This window comes from Marmota monax, unplaced genomic scaffold (assembly GCF_021218885.2).
Source record: "Marmota monax isolate L192 unplaced genomic scaffold, Marmota_monax_Labrador192_F-V1.1 WCK01_AAM20220418_F8-fsc00142, whole genome shotgun sequence".
NCBI lineage: Eukaryota > Metazoa > Chordata > Mammalia > Rodentia > Sciuridae > Marmota > Marmota monax.
In genome coordinates this window covers 1,188,887-1,211,953 of record NW_026692025.1, presented here as the reverse complement: position 1 = coordinate 1,211,953, position 23,067 = coordinate 1,188,887, and the positions used below count along the sequence as shown (strand labels likewise).

Here is a 23,067-nt window from a genome sequence, read left to right as displayed (position 1 = left end):
CAAGGGCTCCGCCCCACCCCGCCCCACCAAGGCTCCGCCTGCGCGTCAGACCTCCGCCCTCCCTTGGCGGTGCGCTCACCTCTGGCGACCATAATAGGTTCCAACCGGATGTGACGTTTCTGAGAGCGGCGAGCCGTCAAGGGAGCAGTGGACTGACTGCTTCCTGAGTTACACCTGATTGTAACCGGGCACAGTGAATTACGGCTTTCTGTGGTCATCGCCGCCGGTGTGACTCATTTTAGTACTACTAAGGTCCGGTGGCTTTACAGAAAAGGAATAAAAAGAGATGGGCATGGTGGCGCACGCCTCTGATCCTGGTGGCTCCGGAGGCTGAGGCAGGAGGATCATGAGTTCAAAGCCAGCCTCAGTAACTTAACAAGGCCTTGTCCCTCAATAAAATGTAAAAAGGGCTAGGGATGTGGCTCAGTGGTTAAGCACCCCTGGGTTCAATCTCCAGTGCTAGATAAAAAAATGGGGCGGGAAGGTTGTATGTTTACAAACTTTGCTGGGACAACAAAAAATCAGTCTGCATTGTTCTAAAATTAACTTCTTTGGGCTGGGTGTGCATCACAGTGGTAGAGCGTTTGCCTAGTATGTATGAGGTCCTGGATTCCATCTCCAGTACCTCAAAAATAAATAAGTAAAAAACAATAAAACGAACTTTTGTCATGGCTGTGATGGAGGCAGTGGTGCCTAAAGTACTCGCTCCTTGGAGGTGCAAAGTGTTGTAGTACCTTTTTTTCAAATAAACATGATTTTAAATTCATTTGTGTGGAAATTTATTTTAAAATGTATTTGGGGTTAGAAGTGTAGCTCAGTGGTAGAACACTTAGCCTGTCAGGCTCAGTTTGGATTCCCAGCACTGTAAAAAAGAATGTTGTATAGTTTAATATGTGTTTATGACATATAAGCAAATGTTCAAATGTTGGGCATGCATGCTTAAAGGGCTTTGATATATAAACCATTAAAAACATTTGCAGCTATAATTCCAGGCTGTTCTTTAGCCATAGAGAACCAATAAGTACACCACTTCTGTGCATGTACTTAGCATCCTGGAACATTCATACTATCCCTCTCAAATGGTACTGTGGTGGCGGTGGTGGGGTAGATTCCTGACAGAAGCAGGTGGTACTTGGAGCTAGGATACGTGAGATGGCTAGGCTGGAACAAGGATATCTAGTTCCAAAAGAGAAGTCATCTGGACTGAGAGACCGCTATAACAAATGATAGCAACGACCAGAACAAATGAATGTACTTAAGATGGGAGATCCACCACTGTATTGTATTAAAGGGCCACAGTGCTGACTCTGAGAGGCAAGCTTAGCTCCTACTCTCCAGGTAGGGGCCTCCAGAAATATTTTGTGGTAAGTAAGCATGCATAGAGGGCATATACAAGCATATGTACAAGTATATGACACAGGGATGTATGGTGACAGCTGTTGTTTTTGCCTATCTAGCATAAAGTCATAGAACTTATGTTTTCTCTGAAAGAACCATCCATTCTCCGCTTTCAGTTCAGTACACATGGTTTCAATGTGATAATCCCAACACTGGCTCCTGGGGCAGGCACATGCCCAGATGTAGCCAGTTAAAACCACTCATTTTTTTTGGCAGAATAAGCCCATAATCCAATCTAGACTAAGGAGTTAGTCCCTAGGTACTTGTACTGAAACTACTGGGAAGGTGGGAGGTCTTGTTTGCTGGTGTTACTACACTGGCACCTTTACTATTTCCCTCCCTCCCACTACCTGGGAAGACAGCATATTGGAAAAATGAAGCAAATACAGAAAAGCAGAGCCAAGGACTGGAAAGAACCCATGTCCTAGTGACATTATTGGAGCTAGAAGCACCCAAGGGTTTTGGGGCCCATTAAAGGAACAATAAATACCATCCTTCTTTTTTTTCATACATCAGTTTCAGTTTGGATTCTGGCACTTGTAACTGAAGATGTCTGAACTGCTAAAGGGTTGACCTTGGGTAGGAGGAGCATGATATCCTGGCAAAAGATTGCAGGAAACTCATCCAGACTCTGCTCCCCACCATCAGCTTCCTGGCCCATGTTGGGCCAACTGGGGAATAAAGTGGGCCTGCTGTTTACATCTGTTACATGGGCAACACCCCACTGGGGCACAGCCTCAAGGAAGAAGGAACTATCACTCTGGCTCTCTCATGTGTTCCTATTCTGCAGCACAGTGGTTGGTCCTACACAGGCACTTCATGAATGTTTGGTGAACAAATGGACAAATGGAGGAAAATTGGACAATCACAGCACATTGGGAGGCATAGTGAGGTCTGTACACTTCCCAGCCTTACACGGAGTACCCTCAGTGAGGTTCCGTTTCATCTTGGGCAAGCTACTAACCTGTGGAATTGTATACACCTAGCTTCTAACCTCTAGGCTCCATTGTAACTCTTTAAGCTCACAGGGTCCTTTACTTTTTTCTGTACAGTGAGGATAATGGCCAAATTTTGTAGGGTTTGCTTCAACATATAGGGAGTACAGGTGTGCAGATGAGACATTAGCCATGTATTGATTACTATAGAAGCCTGGTAAAGGGTACATTGGAGTTGATCATATTATTCTCTCTACTTTTGGAGATGTTTGAAATTTTCCATAGTAAGATATTTAAGAAATGAGCCAGGCATGGTGGACATGGATGTAATCCCAGTGACTTGGGAGGCTGAGGCAGTAGGATTGCAAGTTGTTAGAGGCCAGCCGCAGTGATTTAGCAAGACTCTGTCTCAGATTAAAGATAAAAGGGCTAGGATGTAGCTCAGTAGTAAAGCACCCCTGAGTTCAATCCCCAGACTGCAAATTTTTTTTCTAGAAATAAATACACCTTTGATACTGTAGTGGTGGGTACATGTCATTACACAATTTTGTCAAAACTCAGAATGTACAATGCCAAGAGTGGACCCTAATGTAAACCAATGTAGATTCATTGATTTTTAACAAATGGAGGATGGGGGGAGACACTATATTTTTTGCTTAGTTTTGCTGTGAACATAAAATAGCTCTAAAATGTTTCCTAGAAAAAGGGAATACACTATTATGAGCTTGGCATAGGCTCAGGGCTGGGCATTGGCTGCTACGAACATCATCTACATGCAGGCTGAGCCATCCTCATTTCTCTGGTTTGATCTTTGCAGTTCTGGCATAAAAACTACTTTCTTCCTGGTGGGCCTTTTTTTCCTGGGCACTCCCATGCCTCTAACTTGATATCTATCTGCCCTTGACTTTCATTCTGAAGGTTTGCTTTGCACTCAGTACTTTCCCTGGGTCTGGAAGCACTTAATGCCTAGGAGTTGAAGGCTCAGAAAGCCTGTCTGCACAGCAGGATCCTAAGTCCATCACCCCCTAACACAGATACTTCAAGAATGCCTGACTGTCTTCTCAAATTACCACAATGTCCCGATTCCTCCCATCTGGGAAGTCCAAGCCACCCTTTCTTGTTTTTTGGAACTCAGAGTGCTTTTACACCCCTTATTTGGTATGTCAGCACCTTGACTGGTTTTAGTTATTTTACTTGTCCCTACAGGTGCATTGTGGGTGGGAAGAAGTTGGTGAGTTTCCTTGGGTCCCAGAAGACAGAACCATGTCTCCAGTTAAGGCTATGGGTGACACCAAGTGGGGAAGTACTCTGCTTACCACTTGAGTCACATCTTAGCCACTGGGGCGGGGGGGGGGAGGCTGTCAATGGCAGGGGCCCTATAGAGAAAGGCTGTCTACTAAGGCTGTGGGGACAGGTTGGCTGAGTCTCTAGGACTTATCCCCTCCATGCACATAATACCACCCCTGACTCTCCACTGAGGACAACATCTGAATGCATTTCATTCCATTGGGGGCCATCAATTTATTAAGAGGTCATCTAGAAGGTGGGCCCTCTGACAAACCGCATACTGCCATGTACTGCATTAGGGGCTGTGACCAGGCTCTGGCTACCTCACTATCGAAGGCCAGTCTGCTCTAAGGGCCTCTCTCCTGCTGAGAGTGAGGTTAGAGGCAGGCAGGCATGTGAAAGTGCTTACTAGTTTTGGCTCACTGAAAGCAATCACACTGTAAGCAAGTTTGGACCACAATATAGTGAGTGTGTCTGGAAGGGAGAGGTTCTGGAAGATGCCCCAACCTGCCAAGTAGCTACTACAGTGAGAAGAATGGGCACCTAGAGCCTTTGCAGCCAGGGGCACTTGGGAATTGGGAAGGAGATGACATGAGTGGAAGAAAGGGCAAAGTGGGGGCTGACTGGGACCAGCTTTAGGAAAAGGAGATGGGTACCTGGGCTCCTATGACAAAGTATGATGGGCCAGCTCCACAGTCCCCATCATCTTGGGGTCACTGCCTCAGAGCCCTGATGTGTTGGGGCTGGGGAGCCTCCTGCCTGGGCATGGGGCAAGACCTCGACTCTGTGTTGGCACCATGCAGACTCCCTCGGCCTGGTCCTGGTGATTGGCTGTGCTAGCTGGCCACACTTCTCCGCGGGATGCAGCCTTCCATCTCCAGCGCCTCAGGCCAGCCCTCATACTTGTTGGTGTGCTTACTGTTCTTCACATGCTGTGAGATGGAGGGAGCAAGAAGTCATGGTCTGGCCCTTAGGGACAGGGGACAGAAGTGGGCCAGGACTCTGGCCTTTGTGTTGTAGACCACCTGTGTGCTCTCCAGACACTGGTTCCCTCCCTCTGCCCCAGGAAAAAATGACAACAGCTGTAATGACCTATTCCCTTGCAGGCAGGCAGCTTGGGGGTGAATTTCTGTGTACTTATATGGGCTTGGAGGGGAGATAATACGTGTGTACCCCACCATAAGGAGTTTTCAGAAGCTGTACTGAGAACAAGGCCATGGGGACATTTTTTTTCCCTTGGGGAAGGGGGCAGCTTGAGCTATCTTTTTGTTAGCCAGAGCCTTCTAGAAATTTGTGTCATAAAGATCAGACCTTGGGGCTGGGGCTATAGCTCAGTGGTAGAGCACTTGCCTATCATGTGTGAGAGTGCACTGAGTTTGATCCTCAGCACCACATAAAAATAAATAAAACAAGGGTGTTCTGTCCATCTACAACTAAAAAAATATTTAAAAAAGAGCATATTTGGGGATGCTGTGGCTTTTTCTGGACTGAGAACCTCCCACAGATGAGGATGGTGACTGGGGCTCCTTCTCACCCAGCCCCAGCACAGGGCCTGACATGTGGACTCAGGAGGGCAGCAAGGGTGTATGGTGTGGATTGGGGATATTGGGTTTTGAGAGAATTAAGACAGTACTGAACATCATGAAGGTGTTGGGAGGATGGTTTCTTAGCTATGAGTCTTGCCACTGTGCAAACTTTGCCATTTAAAGACCCTTTAGGGTGCAATGCACATAGGATAGGGAAGGTCAAAGTTACTGTTCCTCCTTGTTCAGTAGGCAAATGGGCCAGGACCACCCAGGGACAGATGGGGGACAGGGCTATTGTCTGTTTGCTTAGGGCCTAGCTGGAAAAAATTCAGGGTAGGCTGTGGTGTGAAGAGATGGGGTGGCCAGGCTTCCAGGGCTAGGAGGCAGAGGTGCTGAGTTCTCTGCTGTACCTGCTCAAAAGGGCTCTTGTTCTGCACACCCTTGGCCCCCACAAACACCCAGCTGTCGCGGAAAGCTAGCTCCTTGGCATTCCTGCTGCCCAGCTCACTGAAAAGCTTCCTGGTCTCTTCATTCATCCTAGCACACAGAAGAAGAAATGTGAGTTGTGAGCTGTCATTGTAGAGGGACAAGACTGAGATTGACCATGACACTCACTTACTTGGTGGCTGGGTCGTCATAGGATGCCACAAACACCAAGGTACCTTCATGTAGTGGCCGAATGAACTTCAACAGATCATTGACATCTGGAGGGTGGCAGAAGGCAGGACCCACTGAGCACCCCTTCTCCTACCAATCCTTGTTCTCTAACTGATAAAACCCAAGTAGGGATTGGCCCCTGGATGTGCCAATGTACAAAGGTATAGGGACAAATTGGTAAGGAAGCTGGGAACATCCTATTACAAAAAACATAGCCTCTGGACAGAGGTAATGATCTTTCCCCTCCTGCTGCCTTTTGGGAACCCAGGCAAGTGCTTGAAAAGCCCAAGCACATGGACACAGGGGAAACTCACCCAGTCATTTTTTTGTCAGTGAAGAAGTAGGAATCTTTGACAGCCACTCACCTCCAGCCCACATGTCGAAGGCACGGGCCTCAATGAGCTCACCGCTGACCCCTGCGTTGAGAGGAGGAAGGGAGTCTTCCTGGGTGAGCTGCCAGAGTCACTCCACTCTACCACCTTGGCCCTCAAAACACACTCAGAACACATTGGATGGGGAGGTGGCAACTGGGATTAGCCTTTCTGGAAGTTTTTCAAACATTCTCCTATTTATCCCCTTGTTGATAGTTGTAGCTCACTCAGAATTGTAGAGCCTCTGCCTGGGATTTGAGGCCCTCCAGGGGCTCCCATGAAGTGCCCTTCAAGTCCCTGGACCCTTCTAGTTCTTCAATGCTATCATGCTTTGGTTCATTGAGTCACACAGACCCCTTCCCAGACCTCCCTGAGAGTTCCTAGAGGGAAGGGTCAGGGAAAACACCCAGAAACCGCCTAGGGAGGAAATGCACAGAGTGCAGGTCATGGCATGGCTTCTACCTCTTTGGTCTCAACTCTGACCCCAGAGCATGGGGAACTCACCATTCACCAGGGCAATGTTCAGCCCACGGCCCACGTTGTCCTTGACACTGCTCATGAGCCTAAAGGGATGGAAGACTTCCAGTGGGCACATCTGCTCCATTCTTCCTTGCACAGCCCTCAGCCCTTGTGGAACCAGTCTCAATTCCACCAGCCCACTTCCCAAACCCCATGTATCCCAAGGAGCTCACATCTTGTCCTCGAGGCAGATCTTGGGTCCGATGACATTGGCAGCCCCACTGACCATGCGGAAGGCTAGGTGCTCCTCAGGACATGGCTGGGGCAGGCCACACTTGTACTTCCTGGCCCGTGGTTCTGAGCAGGGACAGCAGGTATGACCCATGGGCCTGGCCCTGGTGTCACCTAAGATCTGAGTGGGGAGGTCAGGACCAGCCATAGGGTTGAATAAGTGACCATATAGCAGGGAACTCAGTGGGGGTCATGGCTCAGGCTAAGGCCAGGGACACTTCATGGAAACTGTGTTCTGCTGGCAAGGTGACAGGGACTCAAGGAGGCTTTTCTACGCTACTGGTGGGAGAAAAGAAAGGAGGTCAAGAGCCCTTACACAGCCAGGAACAAAGCAGGGGTGGAGAAAGTTAGGTTGGGGACCCAAATATATACACAGGGTACACAGCTAGACCAAAGTGGTAGAACTACAGCAGGTGAGGAAAGCATAGGGATCTGCTAGTTTGATTTCCATAGGGTGACGATGGGTGGGCAGCCTGTTATGGGTTGAGCTGTGTTCCCACACAAGACAAGTTGAAGCCCTGACTCCAAGTATCTCAGAATGTGGCCTTGTTTGGAAATAAGGTCTTTATAGATAAATTAGTTAAGATGAGATCATACTGGAGTAGGTTGAGTCCTGAATGCAACATGACTGGTGTCCTTATAAGGATAACAGACAAAGGCACAGTGAAGGAGGCAGCTGTATGACAATGGAGGCAGAGATTAGAGTGACATAGCCACAAGCCTTGTTGATAACTTGATTTCAGAGTTTTGGCTTCCAGAACTGTAAGAAAATACATTTCTGTTGTTTAAGCCACCAACTTTGTGATACTTTGTTATGGCAGCCCCAGGGAATTGATGTAGATTTTGGTACCAGGAAGGAGGGTGCTTATGTGGCAAATACCTAAACATGTGGAAATGGCTTTGGAGCTGGGTGGTGGGTATATGATGTAGAATTTTGAGGTGCATGGTAGAAAGGGCCTAGATTGCCTTTAAAAGATTGTTGGTAGAAATATGGACCATAAGCTGTGGGTGGTGTTACATGTCTGTAATCCCAGAGACTCAGGAGATTGAGGCAGAAGAAGCACAAGTTTGAGGCTAGCCTCAGCAATTCAGCAAGGTTCTAAGTAACTTAGCAAGACCCTGTCTCAAAATAAAAAAAATAAAAAAAGGCTGAGGATGTAGCTTAGTGGTAAAGTGCCCTGTTTTAAATCTCATCCCCCCCAAAAAAGAAAATGGATTATAAAGATGATTCTGATGAAGGCTCAAAAAGACAAGAGAGCTACAGAGAAAGCTTCTATTGTCTTAGAGAATGTATATGTTATCACAAACAAAATGTTGTTGGAACTATGAACATTAAAGGTACTTTTGGCCTGGGCATGGTGGTGCGCGCCTATAATCCCAGCTATTGTGGAGGTTGCAATATGAGCATCATATGTTCTAGGCCAGCCTGGGAAACTTAGAGAGACCTGTCTCAAAATAAAATTTAAGGACTGGGGTTGTGGCTCAGAAATACAGTGCTCGCCTAGCACATGCGAGGTGCTGGGTTTGATCCGCAGCACCACATAAAAATAAATAAATAAAATAAAGGTATTGGGTCTAATCAGAATAAATAAATAAAATAAAACTTAAAAAAGAGCTGGGGATGTGGCTTAGTGGTAGAATGTTTGCCTAGCATGTGTGAGGCCCTGGGTTCAATCCCCAGCTCTAAAATTAAAAAAAAAAAATGTGCTTTTGGTGAAATCTCAGAGGGAAATAAGGAACATATCACTAAGCATTAGAGGAAAGGCCATCCTTCTCATAAAGTGGCAAAGAACTTGGCTGTCTTGTGGTCTAGTGTCTTGTGGAAAGGAGAACTTAAGTGTTGAACTTGGATATTTAGCTGAAGTGATTTCTAACAAAGTTGAAGGTGTGGCATGGTTTCTCCTTGCTGCTTACAGTGAAGTGTGAGAGCAGAGAGAGAAATTGAGGAAAGAATTGTAAACCATGAAGGAACCAGAATATAAAGATTTGGGATATCAGCCTAATCATATTGCAAAATGAGAAAGCATCCTCTAGAGAGAATACTAAGGGTGTGTGGCTGGCCAAGCATTTGCTTAAGAGATGAGGTGGGCAGCCTGTGGGTACACTCCATCCTTTCAGAAATCTGGACTTGAAATGTGGTTATCTAGGTAGGATCTGTGGAGAACTCTCATCTTATAACTTGGACCCTCATGAATTGTACAAGAGACCAAAAATGGTTTTGTTAGTATTTTATACCAGCAGAATTACTGACAGTCTGAACTGAAAGGGACAGGTGATTCTGAAGACAGACCTGGGGATGCAGAGGCCAGAGAGGGTACAGAACCAGACAGTGAGAACATGTCTTGTTCCAGAGGAGAGGGTCACCCCAGCAGGCCCAGAGAGTAGAGCATCAGACCATAGAGAATTCTTAGGCCTTGAAACCTTGCCTGCTGGGTTTGGGGTCTTCTTGGGATCAGTGATTCTTTTTTTTTCCTCAAAATTATTCTTTTTGGAATAGGAATGTTTACTGTAAACCTGTCCCACCACTGCTTTCTAGCAGCAGGTAAGTTGTTTACTAGGTTCACAGCACAGCTGGCTGTGATAGCTAGTTTGGGGAGGGAGCGATGGAGAGCAGAAATGCTGGGGGGCTAGGGGAAGCGGGGTGTTACAAAGGCAGTTTGAGGGGCAGGAAGAGGGGAGAAGCTGAGAGGTAACAGGAACCTTACCTGCAGTCACAGAGCTTTCTGGGCCTGTGGGTACAGAGAATTGTTTTTGTTAGCATGGAGGCCTCCAAGAGCCTACAGCAGGGCACTGAGGCTCAGGGGCAAGGGACTAAGCCAGGTTGCCCTTGGCATGCTCTCTGCTTATGCCTAAGTGATATTCATATGCAAAACTTAACACCATTTCTGCTCCAGAAAGAGGGTGAACTGGAATTGTAAAGAATGGTCAGGTGATGTATCACCAGTCACCTTCCCCATCTCAGAGCCCAGCAGACAGCCTGTAGGCATCAACCAGGGTGTCATTCCCAACTTTTAGTGGAAGCTTTCTCATCCCTTACTCTGAATTTACTAACTCCACTGGACACATGGCTATAATTAGTGGGTGTTGCTTTTCTAGCTGAAGCAGCCAGAGGCACCCTGCGGGGGAGGGGGTGGAGAACCCAGTTGCCTGCATCCCACCCTGGGCATCTGTCCCAAGACCAGGAGGCCACCCTGGGGACCTCTGCAGCGAAGCAAGGGAGGGTCCCACACTCACTGTTGAAGAGTTGCTGGATGCGAGGAAATCCACTGCCAGGCCCACCCAGGAGGATGCTGACTATGATCCAGGTAAGACCCACAGTGACAACTAGGGCCACGATGCGGAGCGGGCCTGGAGGCAGGACAGACACGGGGCAGGCCTACCTCAGATGCTGGTGACCTCTGGAACCATCCCATGACCCCTCATGATGAGATCTCCCCTTCTGCTTGGGAAGAAGTGACCAGAGGATAGGGGGTTGGGAACTGACCCCATCCAGCAGGCCCAAGAGGGAAACTCAAATTCCCTGGCAGGTGGACGGACGAAACTGACTTCAAACTTCCAGGCTTCCCTGGAAGGGTTTCCTTGGAAGGTTTGAAGGGGCTTTTCAGAATTCAAGTGTTCCAGAGGACTCTAAGGATTCTCTTCTAGGACCTTCCTCAGCTTCCTGCCTTTGAAACCACCAATGGATACCTTTGAGACGACCAAGGCCACCCCTTTTCTTGTTCGCGGGTGTGTGTGTGTGTGTGTGTATGAGAGAGATGCTGAGGATCAAACCCAGAGATTGTACATGCTAGGCCAGAGCTGTGCCACTGAGCCACATGTCTAGCCTCTTTCCTCCTATTCTGATGGAGGGTCCTTATGCCTTTTGACGACCAGTCCCTTCACTAGCTGCAAACTGGATCCTTGTTTCCCTTCCCTTCTCAGATTTCTTGTAATAGGGATCTTTATCCTCACCCTCCCACATTTCAATATTGCTAATTTTAAGACTGAAAGAAGAAAAAGCTGTCCTTCAAAACCCCATCCTCATGCTATTTACCCTTGCCTTCCTTTTCTCCATCAAACTTTACTTAGGTTTTTTTTTTTTTTTAATGTGGTGCTGGGGATCACACTCAGTGCATCACATGTGATAGGCAAGTGCTGTACCACTGAGCCACAACCTCAGCCCTCCCCATCAAACTAAGTCAACTATAGGAGCTGGGGATGTAGCACAGTTGTAGATTGCTTACTTAACATGTGTGAGGCCCTAGGTTCAATCACAGTCCCCCCACCCAAAAGTCAACTACAGTCTGCCTTTCCATCATCTTATTTCCCACACTCTCCACAGCCTGCTCCAATTTGGCCTTGCACCATCCCAACCAAATATCTGGTAGCCAAGGCCACCCATAAATAACTGTCATGATGTCATGCCCCCAGTCATCTATTGGCTTTGATCTTCCTTGACCTGTTAGTGGACTACTCATGCCCTCCTGATGAAAACAATTCCCCGCTGGCTTCCAGGAAAGCAGTCTCCTGACCTATATGCTGCTTTTTCTCCTTGGTTAGATGATCTTCCTCTACCTCCCCTTAAGCTGGACAGAAGGGCTGAGTGGTAGACTGCTGGTGTAGAATGGATGAGGCCCTGATCCAGGTAAGACCCACAGTGACAAGTAGGTCACTGAGAAAGGGGGAGGGTGGAGAAAACTGGACAGAGGCTGCCTTCTTATCTGTACCAGGCTGCCTTCTTATCTGTATCTGTATTTTCTTTTTTGGTGATTTTATCTACAGCCAGGTGTTGAATTAACAATATGTAATGATGACTTCTTGTTGTCTACCTCCAACCCTGAGCTCTGTTGTATCTCCACCCTCCCAGTCCCTTCCTCACTACCCAGATCCAGTTGGTAAGTACATCAAGCTGTGACCTTAGCAGATCTGAACTCCAGTTCTTAGTTTCTACTTTCCATCTTATCCCAGCCTATCCTTCCATAAGGCATCTTTATCTTAGTTGTGCAGCTGATACCAGAGCTGTCATTTGGGTTCATATCCAACCGTACAGGCAGCTTTGTCAGTTTTTGTTTAAGAGTAGACCTCTCCATCGGTACGCTGCACCCATCTGCACCCCGCTGCCATGCTCTCTGGAGCCTCTGTCACAACTCATTTCCCAAAAAGCTGTCGGCTTGTTATCTGAGTTGGGTGAAATTTATATAATCCTTTATCTTATAGTTTGGGAAGCTGAAGTCCTCAGGTGAGGATTTTTCAAGGTTACCGAATAAGTGTTCGTTCACAGTCCTCCATTTTCTCAACCAACCCCAGTGGTTCACCCGGACCCTTCCTGACACAGATGTCGGGACACCTGGGCCTTCCTCCCGTTCGCCGTGGAAGCCACCCACCTGCCAACCTCATGTCCACTTCTCCCGCTGGGTTGGGACCGCCGGCAGGTGCACTGTTTGGGGACAGTGCGCTCTGGGGGGAACAAAGGAGAAGAGCAGGTTTGGGCAGGGGCCAGGGGCAAGTCTGTCCCGGGCCTCTGCTGGGGGGCAACACAATCGGTGTTACGTTGTTTCTCAAACCAGTCCTGAACGTGTCCAGGAGGGGCATCGGGAACCCGCTGGCAAACAGAAGCCTCCGGGACTGGGGCGCAGAAGTGGGTGTCTCGGACTCAGGTCACTCCCGAGAGAAACTCGGGGCTAAGGCCATTCCTCCCGAGGCTGAGACGGAGACCGGGCTGGCCGGGGACTTGCCTGGCCGTGGGAAGACGTGGGCCCGGTCAGGGAATGCCCCGTTGGGCCGGTGCCCGGCTCTACTCGGGGAGGAGAAGCTGCTGCGCAGAGGAACCCGGCAGGCCTGGCAATGGCGGCCGGGGGAGGGGCCAGAGCTCGCAGGCACCGCCCGCCAGGGGCCGTGCCACGAGGGAGCCACAGCCCCGCGCAAGCTCCACCTCCAAAGCCGCCAAGTGGGAGGAACTGGTATCTACCCCGCCCCCTCTGTGCGGGCAGCCTCAAGGAACAAACAGGGGAGCGCTAGCGCACCAACTCAGAAAGGTCTACTCCTCCAGCCTGAACTCTCTGTCCTCAACTGCGCCCTGATCATTACCGCACTGGGAGGGCTGGGAGTACTCTGTCAGCTGTTCCCATATGTCTGGAAGACAGCAGCTGGGCAGAATCAAAACAATATCCCTAACCTTTTGCCGCAGTCTGGCTGGGCACACAATCATGAGCCACCACACAGCTTGTAGATTCAAACAGCAACTCTTTATTCTGGGGAAATCCACGTTCTCTGCCCAAATCCACCTCCACTGGGCTTCTGTCTCCCAAAATATACTGTCTGAATCCCGTGAGAACTCAAGGGGAACTCAGGCAGCAGGATACGCCCTATTCCCAGCAGGAATAATCTTAAACCTTAAACCTGGAACCTAAACTGGGAACGCCCTAAACACGATTATCTTAAAACCGGGAACACCCTAATCTGCCTTGGTCCTTGAGCAAGGTCACCTACATTCAATGTCACTGCAACATGTCAGCAACATGGGGTACGCTGGCAAGGAAATTGTCATACCTACTTGGCTAATGGCTCCCAGCAACCTTTGACCCGGTGGTCAAACTTAAGGACCTCCTTCCTTAGGAAATAATCCAAAATACAATTTATAGAGCCAGGCATGACACTACTCTGGTTAGAATCCAGTAGATTCTAGTTTGACATACACAACACACTCTCATACACACTTCTCGCAAACATGATCAAAGTGATCTATTTTAGCAGTCAGTCTTCTGTGATGGTCCTGGATTTGTATTTGGGTTTTGTCACCAAATTTGGTGGCCTCTCATATTTCTCTGGTACCAAACATTGGGCCTTATGGTATCCTCAGTGGGGCCCAGTACAAGTAGCTGTCAGTTATGTACATCCCTGAACCAACAACAAGGCCCAAGTTCCTAGATAATAGTGTTTATACCTTGCCTGCAGCACACAAGGAAAAGTTGATTTAATGAGTCCTCTGAGGGTCCAGACACAACTCCCCCCTTCCATAGAGACACCACACAAGTGATATGCATTGAAGGACAGCCTGCAGGAGTCCCTTATTTTCTCTGGGACTTCTTTTTGGTGTTAGGGATTAAACCGAGGACCTATATAAGTTGCTAAGCATATACTCTACCACAGAGCAGCAACCCAAACCCTGGGACTGTTTCCTGATGTGCATACAGAAAGAGGTTACACTTGAACCCCACAGCTCTTCACCCTATCCACCCTGCTTGGTGCTGACCATTGTGCTACATAGAACACATATGCCCTGTCCATATTCCAGCTTTTCCTGTTGGGACTCTTCAATCCCCATGAAGGTTGACAGACTGAGGGACACTGTCATTTATCATTCAAAGTCAGCATTTGACTCAAGACAGTTCCAACAGTTCTTAAATAGCACACAACACAAAATGGGAGTGGGAAGGCTGTGACAGGTGTCTCTAGACCTGTTAGGTGTTCTTTTCACAATTTTATGCAGAAGAAAAAAAGTATGCAAACAATTGAATAAAGTTTTGGGGATACCTGCTTAGGAGAACATAAAATGGATATAAACTTAAAGAGAAAGGGCTGAAGCCTCCACCAACGAGAGCAGAGACTGAGTCCTCAACAAACAGAATTTTTTTCAGTTGTTGGCCAATAGGATGTCAGCAATTCTAAGGCTTGGGAAGAGGAGAATGTCATTGAGGGTACAATTAGAAAAAAGGAAGTTTGGACTGACAAATACCATAGGATAATAAGTGTACAGAAGCATAAAATAATACTATATATATTTGTATTGGAATTAAATATATATAACATAACATTTGACAATCTAAATATTCAATTATACTTTTTGTTGTTAGTGCTGGGGACCAAGCCTTGTGTATGCTAAGCATATGCTATATACCACTGGGCTATACCCCCATACCTTAGTTATTTTATTCTTTATTTTTGGGTACTGGGGATTGAATCCAGTGGTACTCTACCATTGAGGTACATCCCCACCTCTTTATGTTTTACTTTGAGATAGGGCCTCCCAGGCCTTGCCCAGGCTGGCCTCCAATTTGTGAATTGCCTACCTCAGCCTCCCCAATCACTGGGATTACAGGCATGCACCACTGTGAACAACTGTAATGTCCTAATTCTTTATTTTTTTCATTTTGAAGTAATTATACACTTATAGAAGTTGCAAAAACGGTGCTCTTGTAGCTCCAGCTTTCCTCAGTGGTGATATATATATAGCTGTAGTACAGTATCACAACCAGGAAAAACACATTGGCACATTACTGTTGACTAGAAAATAGACTTTTTTTTTAAAATACTACTGAGGATTGAATCAAGAGCATTCTTCCACTAAACTACATCTCCAGCCCTTTTTTTTAAAGTTATACATGTACACAATATCTTTATTTTGTTTATTTATTTTTATGTGGTGCTGAAGATCAAACCCAGGGCCTCACACATGCGAGGCAAGTGCTCTACTGCTGAGCCACAACCCCAGCCCTCCAGCCCTTTTATTTCTCCTCCTCCCCATCTTCATTTTTGGTACTATGGATTGACTGGGTCTTACTAAGTTGCTAGGGTCTCCCTCAGTTGCTGAGGCTGGCCTTGAACTTGTGATCCTCCTACCTCAGTGTAGGAGGGATCATTGGTGTGCATCACCATGTCCAGCTAATTATTATTACTTTGGGGTACTGGGATTGAACTCAGGGACACTTTACACTGAGCCAAATCCCCAGTCCTATCTTTTATTTTATGTTAAGATAGGGTCTTTTTCTAAAAAAAAAAATTTATAACTTTATTTTATTTGTTTTTTTTAATGTGGTGCTCAGGATCAAACCCTGTGTGCCTCAGCTGTGCTAGGCAAGGGCTCTACCATTGAGCCCCAGCCCCAGCCCCAGGGATGGTGTCTTTGTAACATGCTGAGGCTGGCCTCGAGTTTGTAACCCTCCTGCTTCAGCCTCCCAAATTGCAGGAATTACAGCTGTGCACTACTGTACATAGCACAGTAGACTACTTGTCCAGCATGTGCAAAGGCACTGGGTTAAAGTCCCAGCCCTGCTAAAAACAAAAACATTGGAAACGGATTTAAGTCTGTGTTCTAAGCCTGGTTCACTGATGTACACCTGCAATCTCATTTGTTTGGGTAGCTGAAGCAGGAGAATCACAAGTTTGAGATCAACCTGCACAATTTAATGAGACCTTGTCTCAAAATTTAAAAATAAAAGAGGTGGGGATATAGTTCAGTGGAAAAGCCCTCAATCTCCAGTGCTTTTCCACTGAGCTATATCCCCATCTCCAAAATAATAGTAATAATAATAATAATAATAATAATAGTAGTAGTAGTATTTGTAGGAATAATTTGAGGTCTAAGGAGGAAGGACTATTTCTCCCAAGATGGTTCACTTGCTTCTGCCAGGCCCCAGGGGTCGTGTTCATCTAAGACCCCCTTAAATCAAGTGAAAGGTTCAAGGTTCTCTGGACACCCCAGGCAGTTTGAGCCCTGGTTCTGTTGCAGTTCTGGGCTTAGTCTCACCCTGACAGTGTAGCCATTTGGGCCCTCAGGATTTGATATTTTTCATGATTCGGTTGCTGACCCCTTACTTTATAAGGCTGTCAAGGAAAAGTTTATGGGCAAATGCCTCAGGGCAAAGGCAAGTGTGTGGGGGGCGCTAATTTATATCACTGAGTTCTAGTTTTCTCTGAACATTTGGCCTTGTAAATTCCTTCCTTATGGAAAGCCAGAATGTAGTTAGCTCCTTGTTTCTGCAAAGATTCCTTGAAGCATTGAAGTGAAGCAAAGGGTGAAGCTCTAGGAGGCAAGAGACCTGTATCAGGGCCTCCTCTCTGGTCCTGGGGTGTGGCTCTGGGCTAGTCTGATCAAGTCTCAGAGCTTTGGTTTCTGAGTTTCTCCTTTTGTTGTATAAGAAAGATGATCTCTTCTGGATATTTGAACTTAGTGAACTTGGAGGCTAACGCCCCACCCCATTCGTGCCCTTTTCTCTTTTCTTTCTTCCTGTCCTACTTTTTAAAAAAAATTTTTAGATGTTGATGGACCTTCATTTTATGTATTTATGTTTATGTGGTGCTGAGGATTGAACCCAGTGCTCACATGTGCTAGGCAAGTGCTCTACCACTGAGCTACAGCCCCAGCCCTGTGTCCTGCCTTCTTTACTTTCTACTCTATGGGGGCAGGCAGGGGCATGTGCAGATCCTCTCCATCCCTGCCATCTGTGGCTCAGCCACTAGCAGTGGGCTAGGTTTAGATTAAGGGATGGAGTGAGTGGGAGTTTTCAGTGTTCTTTTGTCTTCTCATTTTGCCAGAGCTAGTACCCCAGCACGGCAGACTTCCCTTGGTGTGAGTGTGGGAAGTCAAGCTTCCTGTTCCTGGGACTCAGTCTGAAGGGGTCAGGCTACCTTTGAAATGCTCATCCAGCTCAGTACTTTGCAAGTCTAGGCTAGGAAGCTGAAGTTACCTTGTCTGAGGTAGGAGTCTAGCACGAAGGCCTGTCTAGCTTCCACCCATGATGTTGAAGGACAGGAGAAAAAAAAAAAAAAAGGTGAAAAAAAGCAATGAGACACCAGGCCAGGCCCTCTGAAGGTATGAGAAGCAGAGTGTTGACATTAAATAGAGAGAAGGGTGGAAAAGTACCCTTTAATAGATCAAAGGAACACATCCTGCATATTTATTTCCATATTTATGCAAAAATTGCTCCATTGAAATGAAAAAAAGTACATTTGGGGGTACTGGAGATGTAGATAAGTGGTAGAGTGTTTGCCTAGCACGCACAGAGCCCTGGGTTCCATCCCAATGCTGCCCAAAAATGTTAATTTGCAAAACACAAGTAATTAAGAATCATTAAAGAAAACCTGTTAATATCTTCTATATTGAATATTAATCAAAGCCTCTGGATGGAGGCTCAGAGCCAGTGCAATGAATTATATGTCCAATTTGCATTCTTTTAAAAATTTGAGATATAATATACATACTATAAAGAATTCTGTTTTTTTTTTTTTCTTCTGGTACTGGGGATTGAACCCAGGACCTTTCATGCGAGGCAAGTACTTTACCACTGACCTATACCCTCAGCCCTAAATTTAATTCTTTTTTTTTTCTGGTGCTGGGGATTGAACCCTGTGCATGGTAGGCAAGTACTCTACCAACTGAGCTATATCCCCAGCCCCAAATTCATTCTTTTTAAATGTACAATTCAGTGTGTTTTAGTGTATGCACAAGTTGATGCATACATTAGCACTGTCTGATTCCAAACTGTTTCCCATTGCTCCCCAAAGTAACTGAAATCCCAGTAGCAGTCACTCCTTTTCCCTGGTCCCCCAACCCTGGGAAACATTGATTGGATCTCTGTGTATATTCCTGTTCTGGACATTCATATAACAGAAATCACACAGCATGTGGCCTTGTGTCTGACTCCTTTACTTAGCAAAACGCTCAAGCTTTATCCGTGTAGCATGGATTATTTTTTTTCTTTTATTTTGTGATCAGTTGTTTGTTGTTTATTTCTATTAGTTTATTCAGTTACCCATTTTTAATGAAAATTTGTGTTGTTTTTACTATTCAGCTAATATAAATAATGCTGCTCTAAGCATATGTGTGCAAGTTTTTGTGAAAATTTTTGTTTTTCCTAGGCAGTGTATACCTAGAGTGGAATGACTGGGGCATATGGGTCTTCTGTCCTTGCCTCATTGTAGGCACTAAGAGCCAACAGTTGGCTATTCTCACCTGGGGCCTCTTGCTTCCAGGCCACATTAGGCAACTAGATCTTAGGTGACAATTGAGGGCCCTTACTTAAGTCATCCTTTCCATGGTGTAGGCATCCAGAGATGAGGAGCCAGTTGACCCCTCATCCTCGCCTAGTCCTTCGTACCTTTGCCTAAGTTTAGTGATCCAGAGATGAAGTGACTGCTGGATGATCTCAACAGTCTCTCATTCTCCTTTCTAATGTTGGCACCAAGATCTGTGCTTTCAAGTGACTGTGGTCACCTAGGCCCTTATGCCCTTGTCCTAGTACAGGCATCCAGCATGAAGTAACAGTTGATAGTCTCAACTGGGCCCTCATATCTTTGTTCAGTGTTGGCACCTAGATGTGACAGTTGACTGCCCCTGCCTCTACTGCATGCATCAGTTCCAGTGTAAGCACTAGAGCTCAGGTGCTGGTTAAGTGTCCTTGCCTGGGTCTTCTTGCTTGTATTCTAGTATAAACCTGAGAGTGGCAATTGATGTTCCCCATCTGGCTTTTCATGCTTCTATCTAGGTTTCATGATCCAGAGTTGAAGTGATAATTGAATGACATGACCCAGTCCCTCGTTCTTTTTTCCAGCATATGGACCAAGATCTGGGGTTTTAGTTGATTTCTGTCACCTGCTACATAAAGCTGAGGTGGAATCAGTGTCTATTGCTACGCTTCTTGTATAGGGCACAGAAGAGCTCCCATCCCTGAAATGCTCCTGAAATGTTGTGTCTTTTGTAAACCAGACCCGGAGCTGACATGACAATTGTCTGTCCTCATTCGGGACTCTACCTGCTGTCTCTGTTCTAGTGTGCACACTGGAGTTTTGGTGTCAATTTTAAGCCCTGACTTGAGCCTCATACCTCAGCACCAATGCAGCACCCAGAACTGAAGTGACAGATGATTCCCCTCATTGTGTCTGTATCCTTATTCTCCAGTGTAGGGTTCTAGAGTTGAGATAACATTTGCCCAATTCAGTGAAACCCAAAAGCCTGTGTCAGAATGTATTCATTCACAGATAAAGTGATAGTTGAATGTCCTTACCTGTTTTCTCATGCTTTTGTGCCTCAGGGTAGACGCTCAGGGCTGAATGTCCTTACCTGGGACCTCACTGTAACGTCCTACAGCTGAGATAACAATTAACTGTCCTAATCAAGACCCTCATTTTATTTATTAGGCACCCAGAGGTCAGGAGACAGATGAATGTCTCACCAGGGCCCTCCTGTCCCTGTCTTAGTGTAGTCAGGTAGAACAGGATCAGATTAGGAGGGCCCCACCTGCTGTCCTTCCCAGTTCACACAAGTTGCTCAAATGTTGGGGGGGCCCACATGGAGCTAGGTTCCTCCTACACTTTGGGGTCACCCTACTGTCCTTACATGAGAGCCTTCACCTCAGCTATGCCATGTGAGTAGGTTCCCAGCATACAGCCCTGCTAGGTCCCCTACAGCCTATAAAAGTTGGGATGTTGCCCCAGGGGCTTCACAACAGAGTTCTGAGCAAAAAGAGCCCTGCAAGGTCTGAACTAGTTCTTTTGCCTTCACTTTTTTTTCCCCCCAGGGTTCAATGTCATATTCAGGCCTACATCTGAGGCTTTGAAGACCCAGCACTGCCAATTAGGGCAGTTGAGACTTAGAAGGCTCCATCCCAGGGCGAGGGATGATGCCCTCTGGTGGTGCATGGGGCAAGTTGTGGGTGCATCTTCAGGGATAGCTCTGCCTGATTGGGCCACCTTCCGGGTCATCAGTCTTGGGTCATTCCGTGCCTTCCACAAAGCCTGGTCCACCGGTTGCAGCTGCATCACAAGTCAAAGGCAAGTCGCTCTATAGCTACACTAGGGCCGTGGAGGAGGGATACATTTCAGTCACTGTTTTTGCTGCTGTGACCAAAACACCCTGAAAGGTGTCTCTGTCCACTAGCTATATCTGAATTGTAGGCTGTTTGAAGTTTATGTAAGATATGCTTATAATATGACACCAGGAGAAATTGCACAAGATTTAAGGGACCAAAATCACCACCGCTTTAACTTTTCCACTCTGGTATTACTCTTAGAAAAAAAAATGTATATATATATATATATATATATATATATATATATATATATATATTCATATATGTGTGTGTATATGTGTGTGTGTGTATATATATATATATATATATATATATATATATATATATATATATATAGTCTGCTCTTTAGTTGCTGTGACTATAAGAGCTGACCAAGCACAATTTTAGAGGAGGAAAAGGCACCCAGAGATCCCATTTGGGGCTCATGGTTTCAGACATCTCAGTCCATAGAAGGCTGGCTCCATTCCTCAGAACTTGAGATGAGGCAGAACATCATGGTGGAAGAGTGTGGCAGAGGGACGTTGCTCACAGGATGATCAGGAAGCAGACAGAGACTCCACTCTCTAGATGCAAATATATACCCCCAAACTATGCTCCCAATGCCCACCTCCTCCAGGCACACCCTACCCACCTACAGTTACCACTCAGTAAATCCTATCAGGGGATAAATGCAGTAATGAGTTAAGGCTCTCATATCCCCCATTTCATCTCTAAGTCCTTTTTTGGGGGTGGGTGGGTGGGGTATTGAACTCAGGGGCACTAGACCACTGAGCCACATCCCCAGCCCTATTTTGTATTTTATTTAGACACAGGGTCTCAGTCAATTCCTTCTGGCTTCACTGAGTTGCTGAGGCTGGCTTTGAACTTGCCATCCTCCTGCCTTAGCCTCCCAAACCACTGGGATTACAGGCGTGTGCCACCATACCCACTTCTCTAAACCCTCTGGCATTGTCTCACATATGAGCTTTTGGAGGACACCTCATATAAATCACAGCAGGATACTTGTACCATGCTCCCTCTACCATAATGGGTACAGTAACATTCTTAGGACCTAAAGGAGGTGGGAGTATGGAGGTACGATGGCTTGTTGCTCACACACATATTTGCTCTGCCAGCTCCCAGTCCCAAATCACTCCTGGGTTTCAGCCTTTGCTGTGGTCCCCTGAGGTTCCTTCTCCAGTAGACCAGAGACCAGGAGGACAGAGGATCAAGGCCTGCCACTGTAACCAAAGCCTAGACTATAACGCTGTCCACACAGTTCTGTTGGCTGTTCTGTAAGGACCTGTGCTAGAAAGGACCCTTAAGAGCCAAGTGACATGCCTGTTTCCCATCAAGATCCCTTGTTCCTGAGTCAGATTCCAGGTGAAGTTGGTAATTTCCCTCCTTACACAATCCAGAGGCATCACCTCTCATTTACAGGATGGAAATTACAGTGTCCAGCTTGTGGACAGGAGTGAGCCCATGTTACAGTTGACATTCTGCTTTATGTATTTCTTCTACAAGTCTCAGGCAGGAGCCTTCCTGCTATGCTTACCCTAACCAGCCCGTTACCACCCCAGCTCAGGGAATGTGTGCAGGCGTGAGAGCAGCTAGTTCTTAGTGACAGTCTAAGAAGTGTCTTGGAAGTCTGAAGCAGGAGGATGGCTGGAACATAGGCATTCACGATCAGCCCGGGCAACATATTGAACTCCCATCTTCCCAAGTGGGGTTGGTGGGGACAGAAGTGCTGAGTCTAAGCTGGCTTCACTCCAGTCAGCCTCCTGCTGACAGCCTGAAGAATTTGCCCTGATGTCACAGTCCTCATCCAGTCTCCCCTCTATGGGAATATGGCCCAGGTACATGTCCTCACTTCTGCTTAGAGTACACTATTCCTCACTGGGTCATTCTCTGGGCTGTTGCTTTGCCCAGTCCATAAAACATCCTGCCCTCTGATCATTGTACCTTCAGCCTCATCTACCAGAACCCAGGTCACCAGCTCAGGGCCCAAGGTGCCATTTCCTGTCCATCTATCTACCCAGTGTTCAGCCCAGAGAAGGGGCAGGACAGCTGTTGTGCTAAGGGGATGCTGTTCTTATTGGGGGCAGAGTACTGGTTTCAACCAAATGCATGTTCACTTGGAGCCTAAGGATATGACCTTATTTGGAAATATGATGTTTGCAGGTGTACTTAGTTGAGGTAGGAAGATATCATACTGCAGTAAGGTGGTCCCTGTTCCAATATGAGACTTCCTTTAAGAGGGAGGCAGACATACAGGGAAAGGCCTTGTGACCATGGAGGCTGCCACAAGCCAAGGAATACCAGGAGCCCCTGCAACTGAAGAGGTAGCCTCCAGCACATGCCTAAAGTCCATGCCTTGACCTTAAGACATCCGATCTCCAGAATGGTGAGAGAATGCATTTCTGTTGTTGTAAGCACCCACTTTGTGACTTGTCCTTGTACCTCAAGCTGGTTTCTATGACAAATACCCATGAAGTGGAGCAGACTGATGGGAATAGATGTAGGGAGAGTGGGAGGCGTTCAGGCCCAGGTTCCTGGCTACACTGCCATGGGAGATGCCCAAGGCAAGAATCCCCAGAAA

The 23,067-nt window shown here is 46.8% G+C and overlaps 1 protein-coding gene across 2 annotated transcripts; it reads right to left on the bottom strand.

Annotated features, from left to right (window-relative positions):
- Window positions 1-3,825: 3,825 nt before the first annotated feature.
- Window positions 3,826-12,769, bottom strand: Fam3a (FAM3 metabolism regulating signaling molecule A). Of its 2 annotated transcripts, XM_046452589.2 has the most exons (10): window positions 12,639-12,769; window positions 12,288-12,360; window positions 10,159-10,272; window positions 9,630-9,653; window positions 6,867-6,990; window positions 6,679-6,737; window positions 6,169-6,219; window positions 5,766-5,850; window positions 5,557-5,683; window positions 3,826-4,552 (listed from the first exon to the last, which is right to left on the bottom strand). In XM_046452589.2, exons 2-10 carry the CDS (start codon window positions 12,298-12,300, stop codon window positions 4,457-4,459), a joined length of 693 nt encoding a protein of 230 aa, XP_046308545.1. In that variant the 5' UTR covers window positions 12,301-12,360; window positions 12,639-12,769; the 3' UTR covers window positions 3,826-4,456. The 2 variants fall into 2 exon arrangements, with proteins under 2 accessions (XP_046308545.1, XP_046308555.1); XM_046452599.2 differs by lacking the exon at window positions 12,639-12,769 and having other exon boundaries at window positions 6,867-7,045; window positions 10,159-10,363; window positions 12,288-12,357.
- Window positions 12,770-23,067: the final 10,298 nt, after the last annotated feature.

Bases quoted from the DNA above. Each gene is read 5' to 3' on its own strand.
- Fam3a (XM_046452589.2), bottom strand. The intron at 6,991-9,629 runs GTAAGGTTCCTG...GTCCCTGCTCAG, and splicing joins AGAAAGCTCTGTGACTGCAG to AACCACGGGCCAGGAAGTAC. The intron at 6,220-6,678 runs GTGAGTTCCCCA...CTCTCAACGCAG, and splicing joins GAACATTGCCCTGGTGAATG to GGGTCAGCGGTGAGCTCATT.